Here is a 23,651-nt window from a genome sequence, read left to right as displayed (position 1 = left end):
TTTTTGCATCCATTTTAACATTTAATGCTTTTGTGTCCTAGGTCCTCTCCATATGTGGGGGAAAAAAAAACACAAAATTTAGTAAGATTTTCCCAAAAACACAGTCCTCTCCCCAGCTCACTTGATCTTCAGGCTCTCGTTCCCACACACACTGCAGAAAATGAAAACATTCAATTTTTTTGTCTTATATATGAAACATGTCAAACACAATAATAAACCAAGTTAAATCTAATACATAAGTTTTTCATAAATTGACAGAATGGCCTTATAGTTACAAGGCACTAATGGTAGTACTGTGTTCTTTTTCGGTATTTCCTTAAAATGCCTATGACTATCAGCTCCTAAACGGCATTTTGCCAAAGCACTAAATGATCAAATCTGAACTACGGGTAAGCAGATGCCATCTCAGACTTGGGTGCCCTATTGAGAAAGCATAGGTTGTACCCTGCATACAGCAGGTGCCAAAAACTTCTTGGTAAGCGTGTGAACACAAGCAAAGCTATCAGTATGCACTGTGCTGTGCACGAGATCAGCTCAGAGGCGGGCAATAAAAGTACAGAAGGCAAAACATTTTTTAAATGGGGAAAGAAAAGTTACCGTTAAAGAGACTAATAAACCATCGCCGTGGGGCCACTAGTAAGGGAACAGCCACATGGCCAAGCACGTTCTGTGGACGCTTGTCCCTGAAGCTGGGCCATGAGGGACGTGCATGATTCTGCCCACAGACCACAGAAGAGCTGAGGGTTCTACGCACTGGGGTGAAGGCAGCTGAACTTCACATTTCTGGGCCAGTTTCGTGCTAGGTAGGAGACGTTGGCCGTGCTTAGGACATTCCGAGTGTCTGAGAGCAGCTCAGAGCTGACATTTGTTCATGTTTTGTTTTTTCAGAGGGTTGGGTGTTAAAGGTGAAGCAATGACTGTTTGAATGCAGGTGAGGTGACAGGATTATGTCTCCTGGTAAGTAAATAAAAAGTTTGCCGTTTAAGGAGTTGACCACGTCAGGAAGACCCGCATGCCCCTGCCACGCACGCACTGCTCTGGGACGCGCCTGGAGGGCCCCGGCAGCAGGGCTGGGTGCTGGGCCCCTTGGCGCACGGCCACCACACCGGGCGAGGGTGCCAGACATTTCCAAGGAAAACAGCACAGCTGTTTGCAGAGTGTCTTCACTCCACACCTGGGATCCGTCCTTTGTTCTGTGTCCTTTTCACTCCATCTTTGTTCTTCAAGGATTCCTTGGCAGCCGAGGGGCAAGTGTAACAGTGATGTTACTATTAACAGTAAGAGCTCTTTCATACAACCAGAATATTTACTTAAAAGCCTTGTTACTTTCTTAACACAAAATAGCAGTTACATAACAGGCACAATGTGGGGTGCCTGGGGGGAGCTCCAGTCTAAAACTGTGGAATAAAGCATTAGATACTAAGATAAAGCAGCAGCGATTCACGTATTTGAGAGTCACAATGTTGCGAGCAGGCCTGGCCCCCAGAGGCCGTTCCTTGTCTTCCTATTTCTTCAACTCTGCGGTTTACTCTGTGTTTCTGTGTCACATTTTGGTGATTTTTGCAATATTTCAAACTTTTGCATTATTTTATTTGTTATGGTGACTGTGACCAGCTGTCTTTGATGTTCACTATTGTGATTGTTTTGGGCACCATGAACCGTGCCCATGTAAGACGGTGAACTTGACTGATAAGTTGTGTGTTCTGACGGCTCCCCTGACCAGCCATCCCCCAGCCTTCTCTCTCTCCCTGGGCCTCTCTAATTTCCTGAGACACAACAATATTGAAGTAAGGCCAATTAATGACCCTACAGTGGCCTCTAAGTGTTCCAGTGAAGGGAAGAGTTGGCAGCCTCTTACTTTACATCAAAGGCTAAAATGATCAAACTCTCAGTGAGGGAGGCGTGTTGAGAGTTGAGAGAGGCCCAAAGCCGAGCCTCCTGGTGAGATGATTTGCCAAGCTGTGAATGCAAAGGCCAAGTTCTGAAAGGACATGACAAGTGCTTCTTCAGTGAACACAGGAATGACAAGAGAGTGAAACAGCCTTTTTGCTGATGTGGATAAAGTTTTATGGTCTGGACAGAAGATCAAACCAGCCACAACATTCCCTTAGGCCAAGGCCTAATTCAGAGCAAGGTCCTCACTTTCTTCAATTCTATGAAGGTCGAAAGAGGTAAAGAAGCTTCAGAAGAAAAGTCTGAGGCTAGCCGAGAGGTAGGTTCATGAGGTTTAAAGAAAGAAGCCACCTCCATAACATAAAAGTACAAAGTGAGCAGCAAGTGCTGATGGAGAAGCTGCAGCCAAGTTGTGCAGGTCTGGCTGAGATAATTCATGAAGGGAGCTACACTAAGTAACAGATTTTCACTGTAGAAGAAACAGCCTTCAACTGGAAGAAGATGCCATGTAGGACTCATAGCAAGAGAGGAGAAGTCAATGCCTGGTTTCAAAGCTTCAGAGGACACACTGACTCTCTTGTTAGGGGCTAATGCAGCTGGGGATTTTAAGTTAAAGCCAGTGTGCATTTATCACTTCAAAAATCCTAGGATCCTGAAGAATCAAGCTGCATCTGCTCTGCCTGTGCTCTCTAAATGGAACAACAAACCTTGGATGACGGCACCTCCGTTTACAACATGGTTTACTGGATAGCCTAAGCCCACTGTTGAGACTCACTGTTCAAAAAAGATTCCTTTCAAAATATTACTGCTCCTTGAGAGTATGTACTTACTCACCCAAGAGATCTGACGGAGGTGTACAATGTTCTCACGCCTGCTAACGTAATATCCATTCTGCAGCCCAGGAATGTCAGAAAGTCCAACTCACAAGTGAGATAGTATGTATGCTTACTGTTTAAGCCAGGTTTTGATTGTTTAAGGTGGGGTTTTGTGACTTGTAGCCAAAATCCTCCTGTTTGCTACATTTTGCATGCTCTCGTCTTGAAGCAGGTATTGACGTTTCACATTCATGTCCAGAGTGATGATTCTTGACAAGCGCTCCCAGGATGTCACTATTTTGGGCTGTTAGATTGGTTCAGTGCTTTAAAAGCTTTCATTGCTGAGCCAGGGAAAAGTATGGTGTGATTTTATGAAGATAAACCTAAGGCATCTAAAAAGACATGTGCCTGAGCAGAGGAGGGCGGAGAGCGTCAGGGACTGCCTCCTCAGGGAAGCAGTCCTCAGGGCTGGAGACACCCTTTGCATGATTCACGTTTACTGGGACCTAATTCACAAGAAAATGGGAACTTTCCATTTTGGTAGAGTCTTTGACTGAACAGTCTCTATGGGAAGCATGATTGGAGTTTTAATTTTTTTCATTGATTAATAAGGCACCAGAGTGCTAAGGTGTTCAGTAAAGCAAAGTACCTCATGGCAAATTCTAATTTCTCAACTAAAGAGAGCACTTATGAGAATTATAGTTTGAAAAAAAGGTTTCCCTGTGCAGTAAGAAGCAGTAGATTAGAGATGCACACAGCAAAAATAGGTCTTTAAAACATGGTACAGCATGGAAAAATAGAAAAAAAATCTATTCCCTATTGCCATTTATGCACATTGAAAATACTGCACACAGAATACTATACATACCACAAGGATACATATAAATAAGATAATCCACAGCATGCACATTATGATAGATGCCTGAAGGTTAAGGATAAAGGAAATAAACAGAACAAGGAAGGAAACTCGCAAAGGACGGTGTCAACAGCAGGTTAGGACTGGGAACTATGATCATCTCTACCTCTGTTCCTGAAATCTAAGAGAGAGAGAAAAAATTTCAGGTTCTCCTGGTGGAAAATATACTCATAGAAAGTGACAAATGAATAAAACAGGAATAGTGAGGGAATCCTTTAAGATTACAGAAGTAATTAAACACTCTCAGAAAATATTTAAAAGGAAGAACTTGGCAGAACTTTTCCTAGAGTAGCAGGAATCAGAGCAAGAGAGAAGTCAATGTAGACAGGCATAGAAACCAGGCCTGAATGGTCACTTAATCTGCAACAAAGGAGGCAAGAATAAACCAGAAGGAAAAGACAGTCTCTGCAAGAAAAGGTGCTGTGAAAATTGGAAAGCTACCTGCAAAAGAATGAAACCGGACCACTTTCTTACACCATAAACAAAAATAAACTTGAAATGGATTAAAGAACTAAATGTAAGATCTGAAACTATAAAACTCCTAAAGGAAAACACAGGCAGTAAACTCTTAGACATTAGCCTTTGCAATTGTTTTCTGGATGTCTCCCCAGGCAAGGGGAACATAAGCAAAAAATAAACAAGTGGGACTACATCACATTAAAAAGCTTTGGCAGAGCAAAGGAAACCATCAACAAAACAGAAAGGCAACCTACCAACTGGGGGAAGATATTTGCAAGTGACATGGCTGATAAGGAATTAATATGCAAAATCTATAAAGAACTCATCTAACAATAAAAAAAATCTGATTAAAAAATGGTCAGAGGACTTAAACTGACATTTTTCCAAATAACACATACAGATGGCCAATGGACACATGAAAACGTGCTCAGCATCACTAATCATCAGGGAATGCAAATCAAAACCACAATGAAATATCACTTCACACCAGTCAGAATAGCTAGTATGGAAAAGACAAGTGGTAACAAGTGGTGGTGAGGGTGTGGGGAAAGGGGAAACCTCGGGCACTGCTGCTGGAAATGTAAGCTAGTGCAGCCACTCGGGAAAAGAGTACAGAGATTCCCCAATAAATTAAAAATTAAAAAGCTATATGATCCAGTAACTCCACTCTGGGTATTTACCCAAAGAAATAAAAAACACTAATTCAAAAAGATATAAGCACTCCTATATGTATTACTCCACTACTTACAACAGCCAAGATCTGGGAGCAAAGTAAGGATTTGTCAATAGATGAATAACATACATGGTACGTATGCACATGGAATATTACTCAGCCATATAAAAGAACAAAGTCTTGCCATTTGCAACAACATTGAGGGTATTATGCTAAGTGAAGTAAATCAAAGACAAATACTATATGGTTTCATTTATATGTGGCATCTAAAAAAATAAAACAATTGAACAAAAAAGCCTCCAGAAACAGATTCATAAATACAGAGAAAAAGCTGCTGGTTGCCAGAGGGAAGAGGGGTGGGGGGATGGGCAAAACAGGTGAAGGGGATCAAGAGATACAAACTTCCAGCAGTAAGTAAGTCATGGGGATGAACAGTACAGGCAACAAAGTTAAGACTGTAATAACTCTGATTAGTGACTGATGGTAACTACTTATTGAGGTGAGAATGTGTAGGAATATGAATGTCAAATCCCTAAGTTGCACACGTGAAACTAATATGTTCAACTATACTTAACTAAAAAATTTTAAAAGTAATACATAAAGCAAAAAATAGCTTAAAGAAGGAGAAAACAATTCACATAGTCGAAATTTCAACACAGCTCATTGTGTTGATAGAGCAGGTGCTCTAGAGACCATGAGGCATGCAGAGAATTTCAGTAGCACTTAACTCATTGACAGACACCGAGCTTTATACCCAACAACTGCAGAACAAACAGTCTTTTTGGGTGCACAGGGACCACGCATCAAAAATAACCGTAGCCTGGAGTGTAGAACGAATCTCAATAAATTTCAATTAAGTGAAATTTCAGATTATGTTATCAGACCACAAAGAAGTAAACTAGAAATCAAAACCAAAGAGGTTTTTAGAATCTCTATTTAGAAATTCAGCAATGTATTTTGATTTAGTAAAGTTACAGAAAATATATGAAAAAGAACCCAATAAAAATTAGAAAATATTTTGAAGGGAACAATATGAAAAATAGCATCAAAATTCGTGGAATGCAGCTGACACAGTGCTTAGAATGAGGTGTATAGCTCTCAGCATACAGAACTAAGGAAATGACAGATGTAGGTTTTCATCTCAAAAAACTAAAAAGGAGAAAATTAAATCAGAAATAAAGAAGGAAGGAAACAGAAGAGCAAAACAAATTCATAAATGACTTAGAGAATTCCTAAAACTCAACAAAAATAATATTAACAATGAACCAACAGAAAGAGAAATCAGGAAAACAACTCCATTCACAATTGCATCAGAAAAATAAAATACCTAGGAATAAACCTAACCAAAGAAGTGAAAGACTTATACTCTGAAAACTACAAGTCACTCTTAAGAGAAATTAAAGGGGACACTAACAGATGGAAACTCATCCCATGCTCGTGGCTAGGAAGAATTAATATCGTCAAAATGGCCATACTGCCCAAAGCAATATACAGATTTGATGCAATCCCTATGAAACTACCAGCAACATTCTTCAATGAACTGGAACAAATAATTCAAAAATTCATATGGAAACACCAAAGACCCCGAATAGCCAAAGCAATGCTGAGAAAGAAGAATAAATGAGGGGGGATCTCACTCCCCAACTTTAAGCTCTACTGTAAAGCCATAGTAATCAAGACAATTTGGTACTGGCACAAGAACAGAGCCACAGACCAATGGAATAGACTAGAGAATCCAGACATTAACCCAGACATATATGGTCAATTAATATTTGATAAAGGAGCCATGGACATACAATGGCGAAATGACAGTCTCTTCAACAGATGGTGCTGGCAAAACTGGACAGCTACATGTAGGAGAATGAAACTGGACCATTGTCTAACCCCATATACAAAAGTAAACTCAAAATGGATCAAAGACCTGAATGTAAGCCATGAAACCATTAAACTCTTGGAAGAAAACATAGGCAAAAACCTCTTAGACATAAACATGAGTGACCTCTTCTTGAACATATCTCCCCGGGCAAGGAAAACAACAGCAAAAATGAACAAGTGGGACTATATTAAGATGAAAAGCTTCTGTACAGCAAAAGACACCATCAATAGAACAAAAAGGATCCCTACAGTATGGGAGAATATATTTGAAAATGACACATCCGATAAAGGCTTGACGTCCAGAATATATAAAGAGCTCACACGCCTCAACAAACAAAAAACAAATAACCCAATTAAAAAATGGGCAGAGGAACTGAACAGACGGTTCTCCAAAAAAGAAATACAGATGGCCAACAGACACATGAAAAGATGCTCCACATCGCTAATTATCAGAGAAATGCAAATTAAAACTACAATGAGGTATCACCTCACACCAGTAAGGATGGCTGCCATCCAAAAGACAAACAACAACAAATGTTGGCGAGGCTGTGGAGAAAGGGGAACCCTCCTACACTGCTGGTAGGAATGTAAGTTAGTTCAACCATTGTGGAAAGCAGTATGGAGGTACATCAAAATGCTCAAAACAGACTTACCATTTGACCCAGGAATTGCACTCCTAGGAATTTACCCTAAGAATGCAGCACTCAAGTATGAGAAAGATCAGTGCACCCCTATGTTTATCGCAGCACTATTTACAATAGCCAAGAATTGGAAGCAACCTAAATGTCCATCGATAGATGAATGGATAAAGAAGAGGTGGTACATATACACAATGGAATACTACTCAGCCATAAGAAAAGGGCAAATCCAATCATTTGCAGCAACATGGATGGAGCTGGAGGGTATTATGCTCAGTGAAACAAGCCAAGCGGAGAAAGAGAAATACCAAATGATTTCACTTATCTGTGGAATATAAGAACAAAGGAAAAACTGAAGGAACAAAACAGCGCCAGAATCACAGAACTCAAGAATGGACTAACAGGTACCAAAGGGAAAGGGACTGGGGAGGATGGGTGGGTAGGGAGGGATAAGGGGGGGGAGAAGTAGGGGGGTATTAAGATTAGCATGCATGGGGGGTAGGAGAAAAGGGAGGGCTGTACAACACAGAGAAGGCAAGTAGTGATTCTACAACATTTTGCTATGCTGATGGACAGTGACTGTAAAGGGGTTTATAGGGGAGACCTGGTATAGGGGAGAGCCTAGTAAACATAATATTCGTCATGTAAGTGTAGATTAGTGATACCAAAAACAAAACAAAACAAAACAAAACAAAAAAAAGGGCAGTTCCTGTGTGGTAACCTCCGAGTTCTACACAAGGGTATAAAGGGCATATAAAAGTGTAGGCAAAGGGTCTGTTTGTGTTTATACAGAGGATCAAAGCCTAATTTGGCTACCCCGAAAATGAACTAAGACACGATATGAAAGAGAACTTCCAACATCAGCACTCTCTCGAAGACTCATGCCAGAAGATGATCATCAAAAAACCCCAACAAAGATCCACGCACTGCTACAGCTGTAGATGCACTCATCCCACCAGCTCCTGGACTTGCCATGGGAATGAAGGAGATATCTAAGCTGGCCTGTGCATACAGTAAAACAACAAATTTGACTGGATCTATACTGTTGGAACTCAACCAAGAATTAGGAGAAGTGCAAATTGTAGCGCTCCAAAATCTTACAACTACCGACTATTTACTGTTAAAAGAACATAAGGGATGTGAACATTCCCCAGGAATGGGTTGTTTTAATTTGTCTGATTTCTCTCAGACTGTTCAAGTTCAGTTGGACAATATCCACCATATCATAGATAAGTTTTCACAAATGCCTAAGGTGCCTAACTGGTTTTCTTGGTTTCACTGGAGATGGCTGGTAATTACAGGTATGCTTTGGTTATGTAACTATACTCCTATTATGTTAATGTGTGTGTGCAATTTAAGTAGTAGCTTAAAACCTATACATGCTGAAGTTACTCTACAAGAAGATATGTCAAAGAAATAATCAATCTTCCCATGTTTTCTTCCATCTGCTACTTCTATAGCTTTTCTTCTTCTTTCCTAATTACAACCCTTAAATAGAATTCGTGCCTCATATCAAATTAACCGAGTATCATAATTCTTCCAAGTGGTAAAGATACCTCAAGACAAATGCTGGGCATAAAAGCCACAGGGCATAAATCTGCAAAGAAGTAAAAAGCTAACCTTTTCAAACAATATTGCTTCTCTCTCACTTACCAACTTTACATTTCCCTGTATGGCCCCGGAAGATGACTGGTTAGCCAGAGACGGGTAAGATTCCTCAAGGGAGGAACAACCTACGACAGGCACAGTCGCAGGGGGGTCATCAGGTGAGAAATTGGGGATCAACAGAGGTGAGGCTTAGAACCTCACACCCCCTGTTCTGAGAGAAATCTTCTGCATACGTGGATGTTTTATTGCCCTTGTCTAGCTTGGATTAACACATAGTCTACAGGCACACACCTGATCATCTACATTTGCTCTCTTACAACACTAAACTATGTTTTCTACCTTTATCTTGTATCTATCTACCACTTCAGCATTTTATTAAAAATAATAATCATAAAGAGAGAAATGTGGTTCACATATAAATCAAGTATAAAAACCAAATGAGTATTCATATTTGAACTGACTGTTTATAGTTCATAATGCATGAGCAAAACCGAAAGTTTCTGTGATGACTGCCCTTGTACTGTTCACTATGTAACTTATTCATTATGTAAGAATTTTTTCTCCATGTAAGAACTTGTTTGTTATGCCTCAGAAGATTGGAGACTGACGAAAATTAGGCTTGGGGTGGAATAATGATTGTGCATTGAGCATTGACTCCCCTATACAGAATTTTATTGTCGTTAACAACCATTTGATCAATAAATATGAGAGATGCCCTCACAAAAAAAAAAAAAAAAAATTAAATTAAATTAAAAAAAAAAAAGGACAGACTTCCAATGGTAAAATAAATAAGTAACCGGGATGTAATGTATAGCATAAGGAATATAGTAAAAATATTGTAACAACTTGGTATGGTGATAGCTGGTAACTAGAATTATCATGTATATAAATGTTGAATTACTGTGTTGTACACTTGAAAAAAAAAAAAAACTCAACAAAAATAAAAACCCAAATAAAAAATGGGCAAAGATATGAATAGACATTTCTCTAAAAAAGATATGGAAATGATCAATCAGCACATGAAAAGACAGTCAACATCATTAATCATTAGGGAGATGCAAATCAAAACCACAATTTGTTTCCAACTCATACCCATTAAGATGGCTGTTACCAAACACAAAATCAAAAACTGAAACTAACAAGTATTGGCTAGGATGTGCAGCAACTGAAACCCTTGTGTTCTGCTGGTGGGATTATAAAACGGTACAGCCGCTGTGGCAAACCGCACGACAGTGCCTCAAAAAATTACACATAAATTACCTTATGATCCAGCAATCCCACTTCTGTTTATATGTACAGACAAGTAAGAGACTGAAAGCAGAAACCCAAACAGGTATTTGTACACCAATGTGCACAACACCATTCACAATAGCCAAACAGCAGGAATAACCCCAAGTGTCCACTGATGGTTCAATGGCTAAGCAAAATGTGGTATATACACACAGTGCAACATTATTCAGCCTTACAAAGGCATGAAATCGTGATACATGTAACAATGTGGATAAACCTTGAGGACACTATACTAAGTCAAAGAAGCCAGGCACAAATTCTCCCTTACAAGAAGTATCTAGAATACTCCGATTCATGGAGACAAGAAAAGATGACAGGTCACCGAGGGCTGGTGGGAGCGGCAAATGGGAAGTTATTGTTTAATGCGCACAGGGCTGCATCTGGATTGACACAAAAGTTCTGGAAGTGCCTAGAGGTGACGGTTACACAACAAAGTCAATCTGCTTAATGCCTCTGAACTGTATAGAAATGGCTGAGATAGTAACTTTATGTTATGTGTATTTACATTAAAAAAATTACAGGAATAAATATTCAATTTTTGTTTCTTCCCCACTGCCTTTCACAATTAGAGAAAAGAGATGTAACAGGGAACTGAGAACAGGCGCCTCCCTGTACCGTCCGTGGATTCAGGAGAGCCAGCCATGTGAACACCTGCATTTAAAATCTACAGGACCATGAACAGATTTCCAAAGGAAGTCCGGGTTGCACTAAAACCCCAGTCACTGCCCAGAGAAACACAAGCGCTGTCAACCCAACTTCTTAATGTTTTTGTTCTTTAAATCCTTAAACAAAGAGGGGAAAGCAAGACCAGAAAAGGTTAAGGCGAAAAAAATCACAAAACCAGCCTTTTCAATATGCACAGCAGGAGCCAGACAGAAAATGGCAGCCCGCAGCCCCTGTAACCATTCAAGGTAAATGAAGACAACGGTCGGTCAGGGCCTGAGCCCCAAACACCAGCCCTGAGGGCCGCAGAAGGAGAGCTTTCCTGCAAATAAGTCTGCAGCTCCCCTGACGGGAAAGGCCGCGGGCGCCTCCAGCCCTTCTGTCAGTGCGAAGTGATGTAGCTGAGGAACTTTTCAAAGTTCCAGAAATATCCCCAAACTGTCTTCTGACCTTTAAAAATGACACTGGCATTTTCATCTTGCAATGCCAAGTTTATTTAGATGATAAACACCACATCCCACATGGGCCGCGCTTACGTGCTCATCCCCGCAGGCTGACAGCGGCATCTTGGGGCCACAGAGACGTCAGTGGTGGTAGCTGGGGGCGTGACATTTGCCCCTGGGGCCTCTCCACAGCCCCTGTGGCCACTGGCTTCCGACAGAGGCAGATGTCCAGACGCACAGGGAAGCCGCCCTGTTTGCCCACCTTACAGGTGTATCACCTCATTTAACCAACCCCTCCCCCCTCAGGCAGTCAAAAACCCAAATATAAATTTTGAGTTTCCAAAATCTGAATTACTAATAATAGTCTACTGTTGACTAGAAAGCCTTATGGATAACATAGAAGTGGATGAACATATTTTGTATATATATTATATCCTGTATTCATACAAGAAAGTAAGCCAGAGAAAAGAAAATGTTTTCAAATTGTCCCAAATCTCCAAAAAATTTTCCAACATACTAACTGGAAAAATCTGTGCCTTAGTGGGACCCTCACAGTTCAAACCTGCGCTGTTCGCTAGCAACTGTATATATATTTGTATCTGGCAGAGAAAGCTATGAGGAAGGGCATGATTCTTAGGGCTTTTCCCTATTTGCGGATATGCCTGGGGTGTGTGTGGTGGTGGCAGGGGTGCAGGTGAGGTGATGTGGGTGGGAGGTGGCGAGCACAGGGTAAACAATGAAAATGTTTGTCAGTTCCCCTGGGGTCCTGAGGCGCTAGGGCTGAGAGCTTCTAGTTCAGCCAGGCCCAGAGCCACATTTTCCAGTTCCTAACTTACTGCTGCTTCTAGAAAACAGCAGTTTTCAGACTGTGGGGAGGGGTTCAAGGTCCCTGATCACGTACAAAGAATCTCCATGGAAGATGTGAGCACAGAGAGCTTTAAGAGAATAAATTCCCAGACCTCAACCCCCCCCCACCCCAGCCCTCTAATGATCGTCCTTCTCCCACTTCACAGAAAAGGGCCACTTCTCACCCATCCCGAATGGTATTAAATGTACTGTCTTATCAGGTCAAACCTCTAGGGCACCAGACAAAGGAAGTCACAAGTACTGCTGCCCGAGGTTAATGTCTCCAGTGAATGGGTAACAGGTCCTGTGGACGACAGGACGTTTCTAATTATTTGCTTTCAACTGAACTGAAGGAGACCTAATGTCATGAGCAGATCATTAAATATTTTTCGCTGAGAGGTCACTGTACGCTTTTTGGCTTAGAGCCTGAAAGTTTAAGAAATTAAACTATCAGAAAATGCTTCCCATTTTATTTACTTCTTTATGTAAAGAAAGTTGACCTAATAAGAATGTTATTTATGTTAAACTCTCTTTCTAGCAATCAGTAATACTCATCAATGAATATACAGTAGTTTTCAACAACAAAATGCTCCACCCACGTCATTAAGAAATCGGTTTCCAATAATGTAGCTTTCATGCTTAAGAGTTAATTATTCAACTTGGAAACATTTATGTTTTTTTGATTACTTATTCACTGTTACTAGTTGTAATGTGAACTCAGTCCTAAAGAATTTTTTAGGACTGAAGCTTAGAGCCACAGGAATTTTCAAAAAATTAAAATTCCATCTATATTCTTTATTTTGTTGCTGTGCACATGCACAACAGGAGGATCAGTAAAGGGCCCTGAACCTCAAAATATTGTGCTAGGATAAAATGTTGAGTAAGAATGGAGACAGAAAGGATAAATAAGAGATTTCCAAATATTACTGAAAACTATATTTATTAAATGAATTTATAAAACCATTATAGGGTTTATAATATCCACTGGATATATTTAATTTTCATTTACAAATGTCGATATTTGCAATTCACTGGAAATTACGATTTGCCACCATTTTAAATGATTTTTTAAATTTAAAGTTGCAAACATATCCTAGAGGGTGTATAGTTTTACTAAAAGCTTTTAGGAGTTAAGTGAATGGAAATGTTGAGGCCACTGCACCAGACCCCTGGTTGTAACCCCAATTCTTGCCAGAGACTGATCAGGGGGTGCAGGGTCTGTGAAGCAAGAACTCATTTGCCAGCAAGGAGGCAGCCGAGGGACCTTGTGGGCAAACACACACCCCACTCCAACTTCTACATCTTCCCCATTCTGGCAAGAAATAAGCACTAAAATGTTTTGATTTATGAAAATTTAAGCAATGTTTGAAAAAAAGAGAAACAAGCCCAGGGTGGACTCCCCAGTAACTGCCAGTCAGTGTCCCAGCAAAGGCCGGAGGGGGCTGGCACAAGGTGAGGCTGTCAGCTCAGATCCTCCCTGCCTCCTCCAGCAGGTGTGCAAGAGGAATACTCCTAACCTTCTCACTCCTAGCAAAGGACCTTAAAAATCAGGCTATTACTTCTAATCATGTGCTTTAAAATAGATTCCTTTCATTCCTCCCTTTATTGTTTTTTATGTTTTGTACATGTCTTCTAATATTTATTTACCTGCCCTCTCCTTCATAACTTACCATCTCTTTGGTTCATTCATTCATGCCAGAAATAATCTCTTGTGAAAGGCGGTCTAGGTCCCCCTAGGTGCTGGGACTACAGCAGCCAGAAATGACCCCCAGAACCTGCAGGGACTTGTTAGTATCCAGCTCTGAGCTGCCTGCAAGCCCCCTTCCTAGCTTTCATGCCCTCACTTACCAGCCTGAGACCTCTTACCCCCCAGAACAGCCTTCCACCTTCTCTCAACCTCAAATGTCCTTCAGATGCTTTTTACTCTATCACATTTCACTTCCTCCCAGGACTCCTTGTGGATAAGCCCTATTTAACTCCTGTCTGTCTGATCACTGTAGTAATACCCAGTTGTGTAACTAAGATATCCAATTCATGCAGTTCCACTTGGGTACAGACTAATTCGGGAGAGGCAAGCACCTCCCCCTCCCCCTGCCTGCAGAAACACAGTCCAGATTTCAGGGACTGCCTATTTAGAGGGATCTAACCAGCTGAGACAGTGCAGCTACCTGGTATGCCCTCAGCCGAGGCAGTCGCCCACCGAGGAGAGAACGAGAGGAAAACAACTAATAGCTATGATTTGCCTACAGCTGGATACACACAGCGACCAGATGAGGCAGGCAGGCAACTCCTGCCGAGGCCAGGCATCCCCTAAGTGCTGAAGCTGGATTTGAACACGGGGCTGTTTAATTCCCAAGCTGCTACCCGAGCTCCCCGCCTGCCTCCAGCCTCCAGATGCGTGAAGAGGCCTAACAATTGGCTGCTCACAGCTTCCCGTCCCCCTGATTGGACATTGCCAGGGATGCCTTGCTATATACACAGCCTGCACCCACCTTCTCTCTCTGTCCCTCTCCTCTGTAGCATGCGTGTTCAGAGTCAGAGTTGGGGCCACACGCTGTCGTGCAGGAGATGCAGGCGGGGCTGCCTACGTCCCCACTCCCGCTCCGGCCAGCACACCTGCAGTTGGGGACATCTTTCGGTTCTCTGGACAGTCACACACCCTCTTTTTCTCAAGTTTGTAGTTATGGGTCCCTCCATTTGGAGAGGTCTTTTCTCCCTGACCCATTGTCCACCGGGCCCCACCATCCTGTAGGTCTCAGCTTAAATCTCACTTCCTCCCCAACTGTTCCTAGAGCCGAGAACCACACCCGTGCCCCCGCCTGGCACGCCCAGACCCCTGCCTTCCTCTCGCCGCGCTGACCTCACTCAGCATGCCTATTAGTCCGGACACTCAATCCATGGGCTCGAATGCCCGCCCTCCATTCGCGGCTGTCTTACTCACGGCCTTAATTAAGCACAGTGCCTGACACAGAGCAGGTGTTCAACGAGCATCTGTCAAGTGGAGGAGGCGTTCTAAGTATGTTCCAGTATCTTCTGCAGGTGATAATGCTTAAGCTCAGGTAAAGGAGAGGAATCTTGCGGTGACACACTATTACTGCTAAGATACAGTGTTTAGCACACCCAGCTTTCATTAGAGAGGTGAAGATAATCATTTGTAAATAGCCTGCCTGCTCAGGCTGAAGGGACAACAGTCGTATTTTCTGCATGTAACATACTGTGGAAAGTTCTCTTTCTACTGCTGGAGAAAATTGGAGAGAAAAAAAAAAACGACTGAGTTTTCAATTATTTTGAGGAAAAGACCAAATAATCTGACATGCGGTAGAGAACGTGATCACCCAGCTAAGCACAGCCATCTCTAAGGTTTTCCTAGCAGGCAAAAAGACTCAAGTAGTAACTTATTCATTTTGTTTTTAATCCAGGGAAATTTCTAATCCCAGAAGAAATCAGTCAAGAGAATTGACGGGCCTTCTAGCAACAAGTGAGCAGCAGGTGACCCTGGCTGTGCGGGCCTGCAGGAGCCAGCACAGTCCTCACACCGGGTGAGGCTCCAAAGCTCTGACAAGCACATCTTTGTGCTCCAGGGACGACCTGCCTCAGCCTCTGTGGGAGGGTGTGGCCAGCAGGTGTCTGTCACCCACACTGGCTCAGGTCCCCAGGTCCTCTCCTTTGTCCCAAGGGTTTTGTAAACCACAGAGCCCACTTAAGCCCACAATTCAGTATTGTTCCTGATTTCCCATTCTTCCCTGAAAATTACTCTTCCATTCCATTCTGTCTGCCCTGAAAAAATACATGCCCATTAGAGTTGCTGATGTACACATATCCACTGAGGGAAAAAATCAATTTTGATGTTTTATCTTCTTGTAGAAATGATCAATTCTTATTTGTTCACAGGTATATATACATGGTTTAAAAATCAAGACTATATACACTAACTTGGCAGTTTTCACTTAACTTAAAGAAAACAATCTAAAAATCAAATGGTCTTCAAGATAGCGAGGGAGGAGACAGAATTTTCACAGGACCAAACGGTATCAGGAAAAAAGGTTGAAAGAGAAACTTAGAAGTTGGTAGAGCCAGAAGTCAGACCTGAGTTCAAGTGAGGCAGCGGAGGGCACCACCGTCAGAGACTCCCGCCGGCCAAATGCTCTGCCCGTCCCAGGGACACACTGCCACCTTTCCGTCCCCGTCAGCTGACGGCCCTCAGGATAGGTGGAGAGTGCAGGCTCTAGGACCAGGCCATCTGGGCTCAACATCCTGTCTCTGAACAGCTGCGTGACCTTTTCAAGTTACTTCCTGGCACGTCTGCTCAACCATGAGACGCAGACACTAATGCCAATCCAAGTGCACGACTGTATTATATTCAGGCTGCACTTTCAAAAAATCTCTCTACTCACCAAAGTGTTCTGCTTGTGCCTAAACATCAGCATTAGGATGGACAAGAAAATGCGGGCAGGACTAGCACCTACCTCATGGGCTGCTATGAGGAGCAGGTAAGTTCATACATGTAAAACCTTAAGGGGGCTCCTGGCCCATAGTAAGTGCTCAACGGATGTCAACTATATTTTGCTTGTATCCACAGCAAAGGGTATTTTAACATTTATTTTAAATTGTGCACAAAAATCACCCAGCATGAACAGTAAATTATTTTATTTCTGTGAACTGGAAATCCAAGCCTACTTTCTTACTTACCGACTCACCTACATACCTATTTATGGGCTGGTGTAACCATTTGATTTACGTTTTGAGGGGAGAATTTGAGAATCATGCAAAACTTAAAATTTCATGCTTAATATCACTGCAAATCAAACGTACAATGATGGGTTATCTTAACTTATACACACTGAGCAAATATTCCATGAGAGTCCAAAAGGTCTGACTAGGCATGTCTGAACATTCTTGAATTCTGTACACAAAAAAGTCACTTGGATACCACCTGGAATGGTTAATAAGACAACTGACTTTGGTCCTTCTATTTTGCTTTTGCTGCATGCCTCAAAAGCTATTACTATTCCGTTTCTATTCACACAAGAAAAACTTCACCAGCTTGTAATTGTAGAGGCAAGTGGGACAGAAGGAAATGGAGTCACCCACCATAGTTTCCAAGAAGCAGCAGACAACAGCCTAAATGCTCAAAGGACACAGATGCCACACCAAAGAATAATCCAGACATGTCTTCACGTCTTTTCATGAGAAATAATAAACAGTAAGAAGTAGGCTGGGGGACAAAGAATGAAGGAAAAGACAGCAGGAAGAGGCGGAAGGGAGAATGTCTTTTAAATCCAAATTGTTATTCCTAGTCCATTAAAATATCAAAATCCTAATGAAAACTGCTGGTCTCCAAAGAAAAGTCTGCCAAAAATTAGCCATAACTCAATGCTAAACACCTAGGGAGAATAAAGAAAATCTACAGATTCAACACTGAAAGCCTAAGAAAACTGTCTGTAGTTATATATACGCATTATTACAAAAATTCTCACATTTTATCAGACCAATGGCATGATTAATAATAGGCTTTTCAATGTGGAGAAATAAAATGCAAGGGGCACATTTTAGGTAAAATACTCTTCTTATGCTATCCCTAAGAGAATTTTCCTGGTTTCTTCACTTTGAAAAGACAATTACCCTAAAGAAACTGTATCAAGGATAAAAGGAAAGGCAGATAGATCTCCTGTCTCCTCCAAAGGAAACACAGAATTTACTATGGGTGGGGAGAGTGCCAAACACTGTAAATTTGAATATCCTTTGGATTATGGCCCTAATAAACTGCATGTTAAGGGAGGAGCACATTGGTGGTTCAGAAAAGCAGGAAGGAGGCCCACCCCAACTCTCCCACCTGCCTAGTACACAAATTGCTTAACAGCACCCAGCCAGAAATCCCAAGGGCCTCTTCAGTTCACTGCTTGCTAGCAACATCAAGACAGATACTGTCTTGTTAACTGAGTCCTTTCACAAACCCCATGAGTGTCTCACTCGGCCTGTCTTCCAGTTGTACCTCATTAAAGTTAAATTTTTAAGATTTTTTTTTTGCTTGACAAATACTATTTTTTAAACCTTTCAGTCCAATTGATTTCCAGAGATGAAAGCAACTTCACCTGAAAAGCATCAGCTTTAACTCAGGAAAACTCACAAGGTTTTCCAGTAAAAAGCAGACATCTGGTCACTAGTGTTACTGAAAATATGATTAGATGTACAGTCACACTTACTTGTGGCTGTGGCTTTTATTAAAGCAGTTTCAATCCTTTAAAAATAAGCTTTCCCGGAAAGCCAGATCCATAGGGTGCACTGCAGGCAGGATTACCTGTGGCGACTCACAGGGCAAACCCCAACGCCATTGGAAGAGCAGGAGCAGTCGCTGAGATACTGGAAATCTGTAAAGCCCCTATCACTTCCTCCTGCAGACAGCCCAGTTTCTGAGGGTCAACTCACACTGACTTCATTTGCAAATGGGTCTGGCTGTTCACGTAGGATTGTTCAAAGCGAGTATTTCTCTCCTGGCAGCACACCTCAGTTGAAAGGGGAGACTGAAAATTATTTTGCTGTCTGGGAGAAGAAAGCACCATTTCAGTCACCAGTAAGAACTGAGCACAGACTGCCTGTTGCACCTTTCATTTAATTTGGAGACCTTTCATCTTTTACTTCCTTCATTTGCAGCCAATGCTTAGTGAGCTAATTTGTACCTGGTTCATTTTCCTCCTTTTATCTTATCTATGCTAACATCAATCATGGAAATTAGAAGCACTATGAATAAAAGATGAATCCTTACCTGGGACATTCTATCCTAAGTGCTGTGAATTACTGAAGAACTAATTTGCGGTGTGTGCGCAATATGAAAGGCTGAGATATAAGCCTCAGCCTACAGCATCCTTGATCAGCATCTTCCTTTTCCCTGAGGAGCGGCAGGTTGTAGATGTTTTATCTGGTCCTACCTTTTTCCCAAGAGAACAATGCCTAGACTGTAATCCACATGGAATCATCAATCCTAGAACCGCTGGTAAGGCAGAACGTCCCATTCATGCACAAGATTAAGGATGCTTAAATTCCACCCATCTGACTTCACAGAGTTCAATACTGTTTGCCATGAAAGGAAAAGAATGTTATAAAAAGGAAAACAATGCATGCATGGTAAACAAATGTCTACTCTGGCCAAACACATTGCGCGCGTGAGGAGAGAAGGAATGGTGGTGGAGAAAAGGACTAGTCACAAAATTCCTGTCTGGAAGTATCCTCTAGCAGCTACAGAATTTAAATTCTAAGTGTGTGATGCATATTATGCTTTTGAAGAATTCGTGCTGTTTTTTATTTTGTATACTTGGCACCTCTCCACAAAAAGAATTGCATATGATCTTAATTTAAGTTCATTTTCATTATTTCATTATTTCCAACAATAAAAAAGTTTAGCTGCTGGAAGGGTTTGCGTGTTTTTTCCCTTTATAGTTTCCTCTTGGCCATTACAATTTTTTAATCCTCACCCTCTCCTCTTTATCTTCTCTTCTTTCTCTATAAACCAATGAAAAACACCTGCTGGATTCTTCTCCTGCTGCTTAATACCCACCACTCACAAGCCTTCCTTTCAGCTTGGGAAGCATCAAGAGCCTGTTCTGGCCATTTCACAGCCTTTGTGCCAGCTCTGCCACTCATCTACCGCCTCACAGCACCGAGCTGGAAGCTGGGGATAGACTGAGAATCACTCCCCCTTCACAGCCCATCCCCCTAAGAAGTTAATCAATAGTGATGTGCGTGTGACTTTACTTACACAAGACCACACATTTTCACAGGCAAGGCAACTTCCAAGTTGTAGAAGAAAAAAAAAAAGACTTTGGGATTTTAAATTATGGCATACTAAAATATGAAAAGGTCTTTTTTTGGGGAAAGAGTAGGTCAAAATAAAAACCACTTAAAAAATCAGATGATGTATCTCTAATGTTGGTTATAATAAAGACCATACTATACAGGATCAACCTATTTCTTCAAGAAACATGGAAAGCAAGCCCCAAATCACCCAAGGATGAAGAAAAGTGGGGACCAATTAATTACTGGTCCTTTTATTCATGGAGAGGATGAATAGAAAGGAAGGGGACAATCGCCCTCAAGAAATGGACTTTTAAAAGTCACATAGGCAGCAGTTAAACTGGAAGGGTCAGAGTAGCTCCGTCCTAAGGTTAAGAAAGAAAGCCAAACAGATTGGGAGAAAAGCCTAAGGTATTAGATGATCGCCAGACACAAAGACCGTCCAGCTTAATTTATGTGTGTGTGTGTGGGGGGGATGTCTCGAGGCAGCTCGTCCAAGAATTTGGGGTGATGGAGGAAGGCAACAGTCCCCAGGGATGTCAGAGAGGGCACGATTTTTTCAGCTGTATTTGTGTAGGAGGAAGAGGAAAACCGATCAAACCATGTACCCAGTCTCATGAGCAGAACGCACACAGACTGCAAAACACCAGCCTCAAGAAATGACACCTGTTCTACCCCTGAGCCCGCTGGCCTCGGGAACGTGTGACCCTCGGAGGGAAGAGGCCACCTGAGCCGCGGGGGCCGGGCTGCGCTCCGGGCACAGGCAGCGCCCATGCGGCGGCCGGGAGCCGGGCCGTCTGGCCAGCTCGCCGGGAGGCTCAGACAGGGGTGAGAAACGGGGCCGGGCGCCCGGCTGACACCTCGGGCTGCGGAAAGCCCACCACGGGCCCAGAAGTCTCAACTCATCCGCCACGGGGCTTCCTGAGGAGGCAGCAAAGGCCTTTGCGGGGTGCGGTCAGCGGTATAGGGAGGGCGGCCGTGGACGTCAGTGTTGTCGCTGAGAACCACTTCCGCGCGGGAGGACTGCGCGAGAGACACTGGGGACTGGTTTGCACCCACCCTCCCCACCTTCTGCCACATGGTTCTAGGCCCAGAACCCCGCGAGTGCGCGACCCCCGACCCGCGCCCTCCCTGGCCGCCCCCCGGGCCCCTTCCGCGGCCCCGCCGTCTGGGGCCATCCCTCCCGCACGGCACTCGCGCCCGCGCCACTCCCTCGGCGCAGTCCCGGAGTAGGTGCGCCCAGAGGCCCTGGGCAGCCCCCCCCCCGGGGGCCCGGGGGACTCTCCCCGTCCAGCCCCGCGGCCTGCGCACGGCCGTCCCGGGGCGAGCGAGCTCTGACAAGCGAGAACGCGGCGCCCCGAGGCCCCTCCCGCCCCGGGGCCCCTGCCACGCGGCTGGGCCGGCCACTACCTCCTGGAAGAGCTCCAGGCTGTAGGTGTTGTCGTCGTCGGCGAAGAAGAGCACGCCGGGCTGCGGGCGCCGGCGCTGGTGCCTCTGGCGCAGCCACGCGAGGCCGGCGTTGCGCTGCTCGGTGGCGCGCGGCAGCCCGGGCCGCTTGTAGCGCCGCGGCGTGGGCACGTGCAGGTGCGTGCAGGGCAGCCCGGCCCGCGCCAGGAACCGGCTCACCAGCTCGCTGCGCGCCGCCGCGTCCTCCACCAGGATCCAGTGCAGCTGCGCCACCTGGCGGAACGTGTTGGCCAGGCGGGTGAGCTCGGCCTTCTGCACCGGGCGGCTGTAGGTGGGCGTGATGGCATAGATGGTGGGCAGAGGCGGCTCCGGCCGCCGCGACGCGTTGCGCTTCTCCCAGCCGCGCCCGAGGCCGGGGGCGCGGCCGCTCCTGCGCGGCGGGATCCGGGCGCCCCCGCGGCCTACCGCGTAGGGCGAGAAGTAGGGGCGCGGGGTGAGTGGGGGCGCGGGCCTGCGCGTGTCCACGTCGAGCATGAGGATGACGATTAGGATCCAGGGCAGGAGAATGAAGAAGCGGCTGCACAGCGCGTACTTCATGGTGCGCGCCCCCACGGCCGCCGGGCGCCCCTCAGGGGGGCGGGCCGCGGGACCCCAGCGCGCAGTTTGGACGGCGGCGCCGCACTCAGGCAGCCGCGGCCGGCGCGCTCTCCATGGGGCGCCAAGGACCTGGGGCTCCGGGTGCGCGGGCGGCGCCGCTCCGGGCAATCGGCGAGAAGCGGGACTCTGTGCAGCCGCGCACCGCCAGCCCCGGAGTTGTGCCGGGCGGCGGGCAGGCGGGGATCCCCACCCTGCCTCCAGAGAGTGGGAGCCCGGAGCCGGCACCTTCGAGGGCTGTGGGCGGGCGCCCGGGTCTCCTTGGTCACCTCCCGGCTGGGCGGCCAGCGCCGGACGCGGGGGCTGTTGTGCCCCCAGCGCTCGCGCGCCGCTGCGGAGGCCTGCGCTCCCGTCCTTCGCTCTTCTCGTCTCAGAACCGCCCCTGCTCGGGCGGCAGGAGCCCCCAGCCTGGAGAGCGAGGGGCGGGAGCTCCGCCGACTCCGTCCTCCCGGCCCTCCTGCGGGAAGGCGGCAGCGCCGCCACTGGCGGAGAGGGGCTGCGAGCGGAGGCGGGGGAGCCGGGGCTGGCGCGGGTGGCCGGGCCTGGAGGCGGCAGGGGGACCCGCGGGCCGCGGACCCCGGAGGGCGGGTGCTCGCCGCTCCGCGCGCGCTCTGCCTCCCAAAATGCTGCCAGGTCTGTGGAGACCGGCCCGGAAACCCGCTCGCTTGCGCCAACTCGGGCGACCTGGGGTGGGAGGGAGAGGACGGCGGCGGGGCAAAGACCCCCCGCGTGCTGCGGGGCCGGCGCGCTGCGGGTGTCGCTCCCACGGCCCTGCCGAGCGCTTTCACAGCGCGCCGAAGCCAGAAGCGCCGGGAGACCGGGGGTGCCGCGCACAGGTGTCTGGCAGGGAGCGCGCCAGAGGAGGGGTGCGCCAGAGGGGGGTGCACCCACACGCCGGGCCAGCTGCGGTTAGACCATGGGGAACACTCCGGGAACTCCCGCGGAGCGCGTTTAACTTAGTTCGCTTCAGCAATCCGGAGTCTTGGTTCTTCGCAGTTCGCTGCCAAAGGAATCACTCCGTTTGCCCCTCCCAGCGGACCTTTCCGGGCGGTCTGGGAAAGGAGAATCGCCTTCCTTTTCTGGGTGACGAAGTCGAGGCTCAGAGGTTAAAGCGCATTCGCCGCGGCAAGTGGCCACGTGGCGAGAGAACGCGGTCCCCGGGCGGGCGGCCGGCCTGCGGGGCGCGCCTTCCAGGAGGCGGACGGGTGCCGTGGGGACCGCCGCTGGCAGGACCCCGGCAGCGCCTGGAAGTCAGCGGGGACAGCGGTGCTAGCTGCACTTCCTCCGCCTGGCGACCCGCTAGCCGAGTCCCTGGCTGCCCCTGCGCCGGGCAGAGCAGCGGGGCCGCGCCCCGGGCAGGTGCGTGCCCAGCAGCAGGAAGGCGCCTCCCCCAGCCTGTAAGCAAAGCGCCGGCGCCCTCGGCGGGCCGCCGCCCTCGGTCCGGTTCGCAGGCCAGTTCCCCTGACGGCGCGTTCCGAGCGCGCGAGGCGGAGCTCCGGGCCGAGGCCCCGCACTGTCGCAGCCCCGCAGCCCTCGCAGCTCCCGCCCGCGGCGCCGCGCGAGTCCCCCGGCTCCCCGCGCACAGCGCTCCCGCCCCGCGAGCGCGGGCCCGGCCCGGCCCCACTGTGTCGCCGCAGCTCGCTCCTGACTCCAGGCAGAGGAGCGCCTCCTAAACGCTCTGTC

General features: G+C 46.1%; 1 protein-coding gene across 1 annotated transcript in view; it reads right to left on the bottom strand.

The window, feature by feature from the left end:
* B3GAT2 (beta-1,3-glucuronyltransferase 2) overlaps positions 1–22,350 on the bottom strand; it is a 48,859-nt gene extending 26,509 nt beyond the window's left edge. The window contains exon 1 of the mRNA XM_036916220.2: positions 21,318–22,350. Coding sequence (XP_036772115.2) covers positions 21,318–21,911 — 594 coding nt within the window. The 5' untranslated portion in view covers positions 21,912–22,350. The remainder of the gene's footprint in view (positions 1–21,317) is intronic.
* Positions 22,351–23,651: the final 1,301 nt, after the last annotated feature.

The sequence above is a fragment of the Manis pentadactyla genome, chromosome 16 (genome assembly GCF_030020395.1).
Source record: "Manis pentadactyla isolate mManPen7 chromosome 16, mManPen7.hap1, whole genome shotgun sequence".
Lineage (NCBI taxonomy): Eukaryota > Metazoa > Chordata > Mammalia > Pholidota > Manidae > Manis > Manis pentadactyla.
The sequence above is the reverse complement of the archived record's forward strand: the minus strand, read 5'-3'. Positions and strand labels throughout refer to the sequence as shown.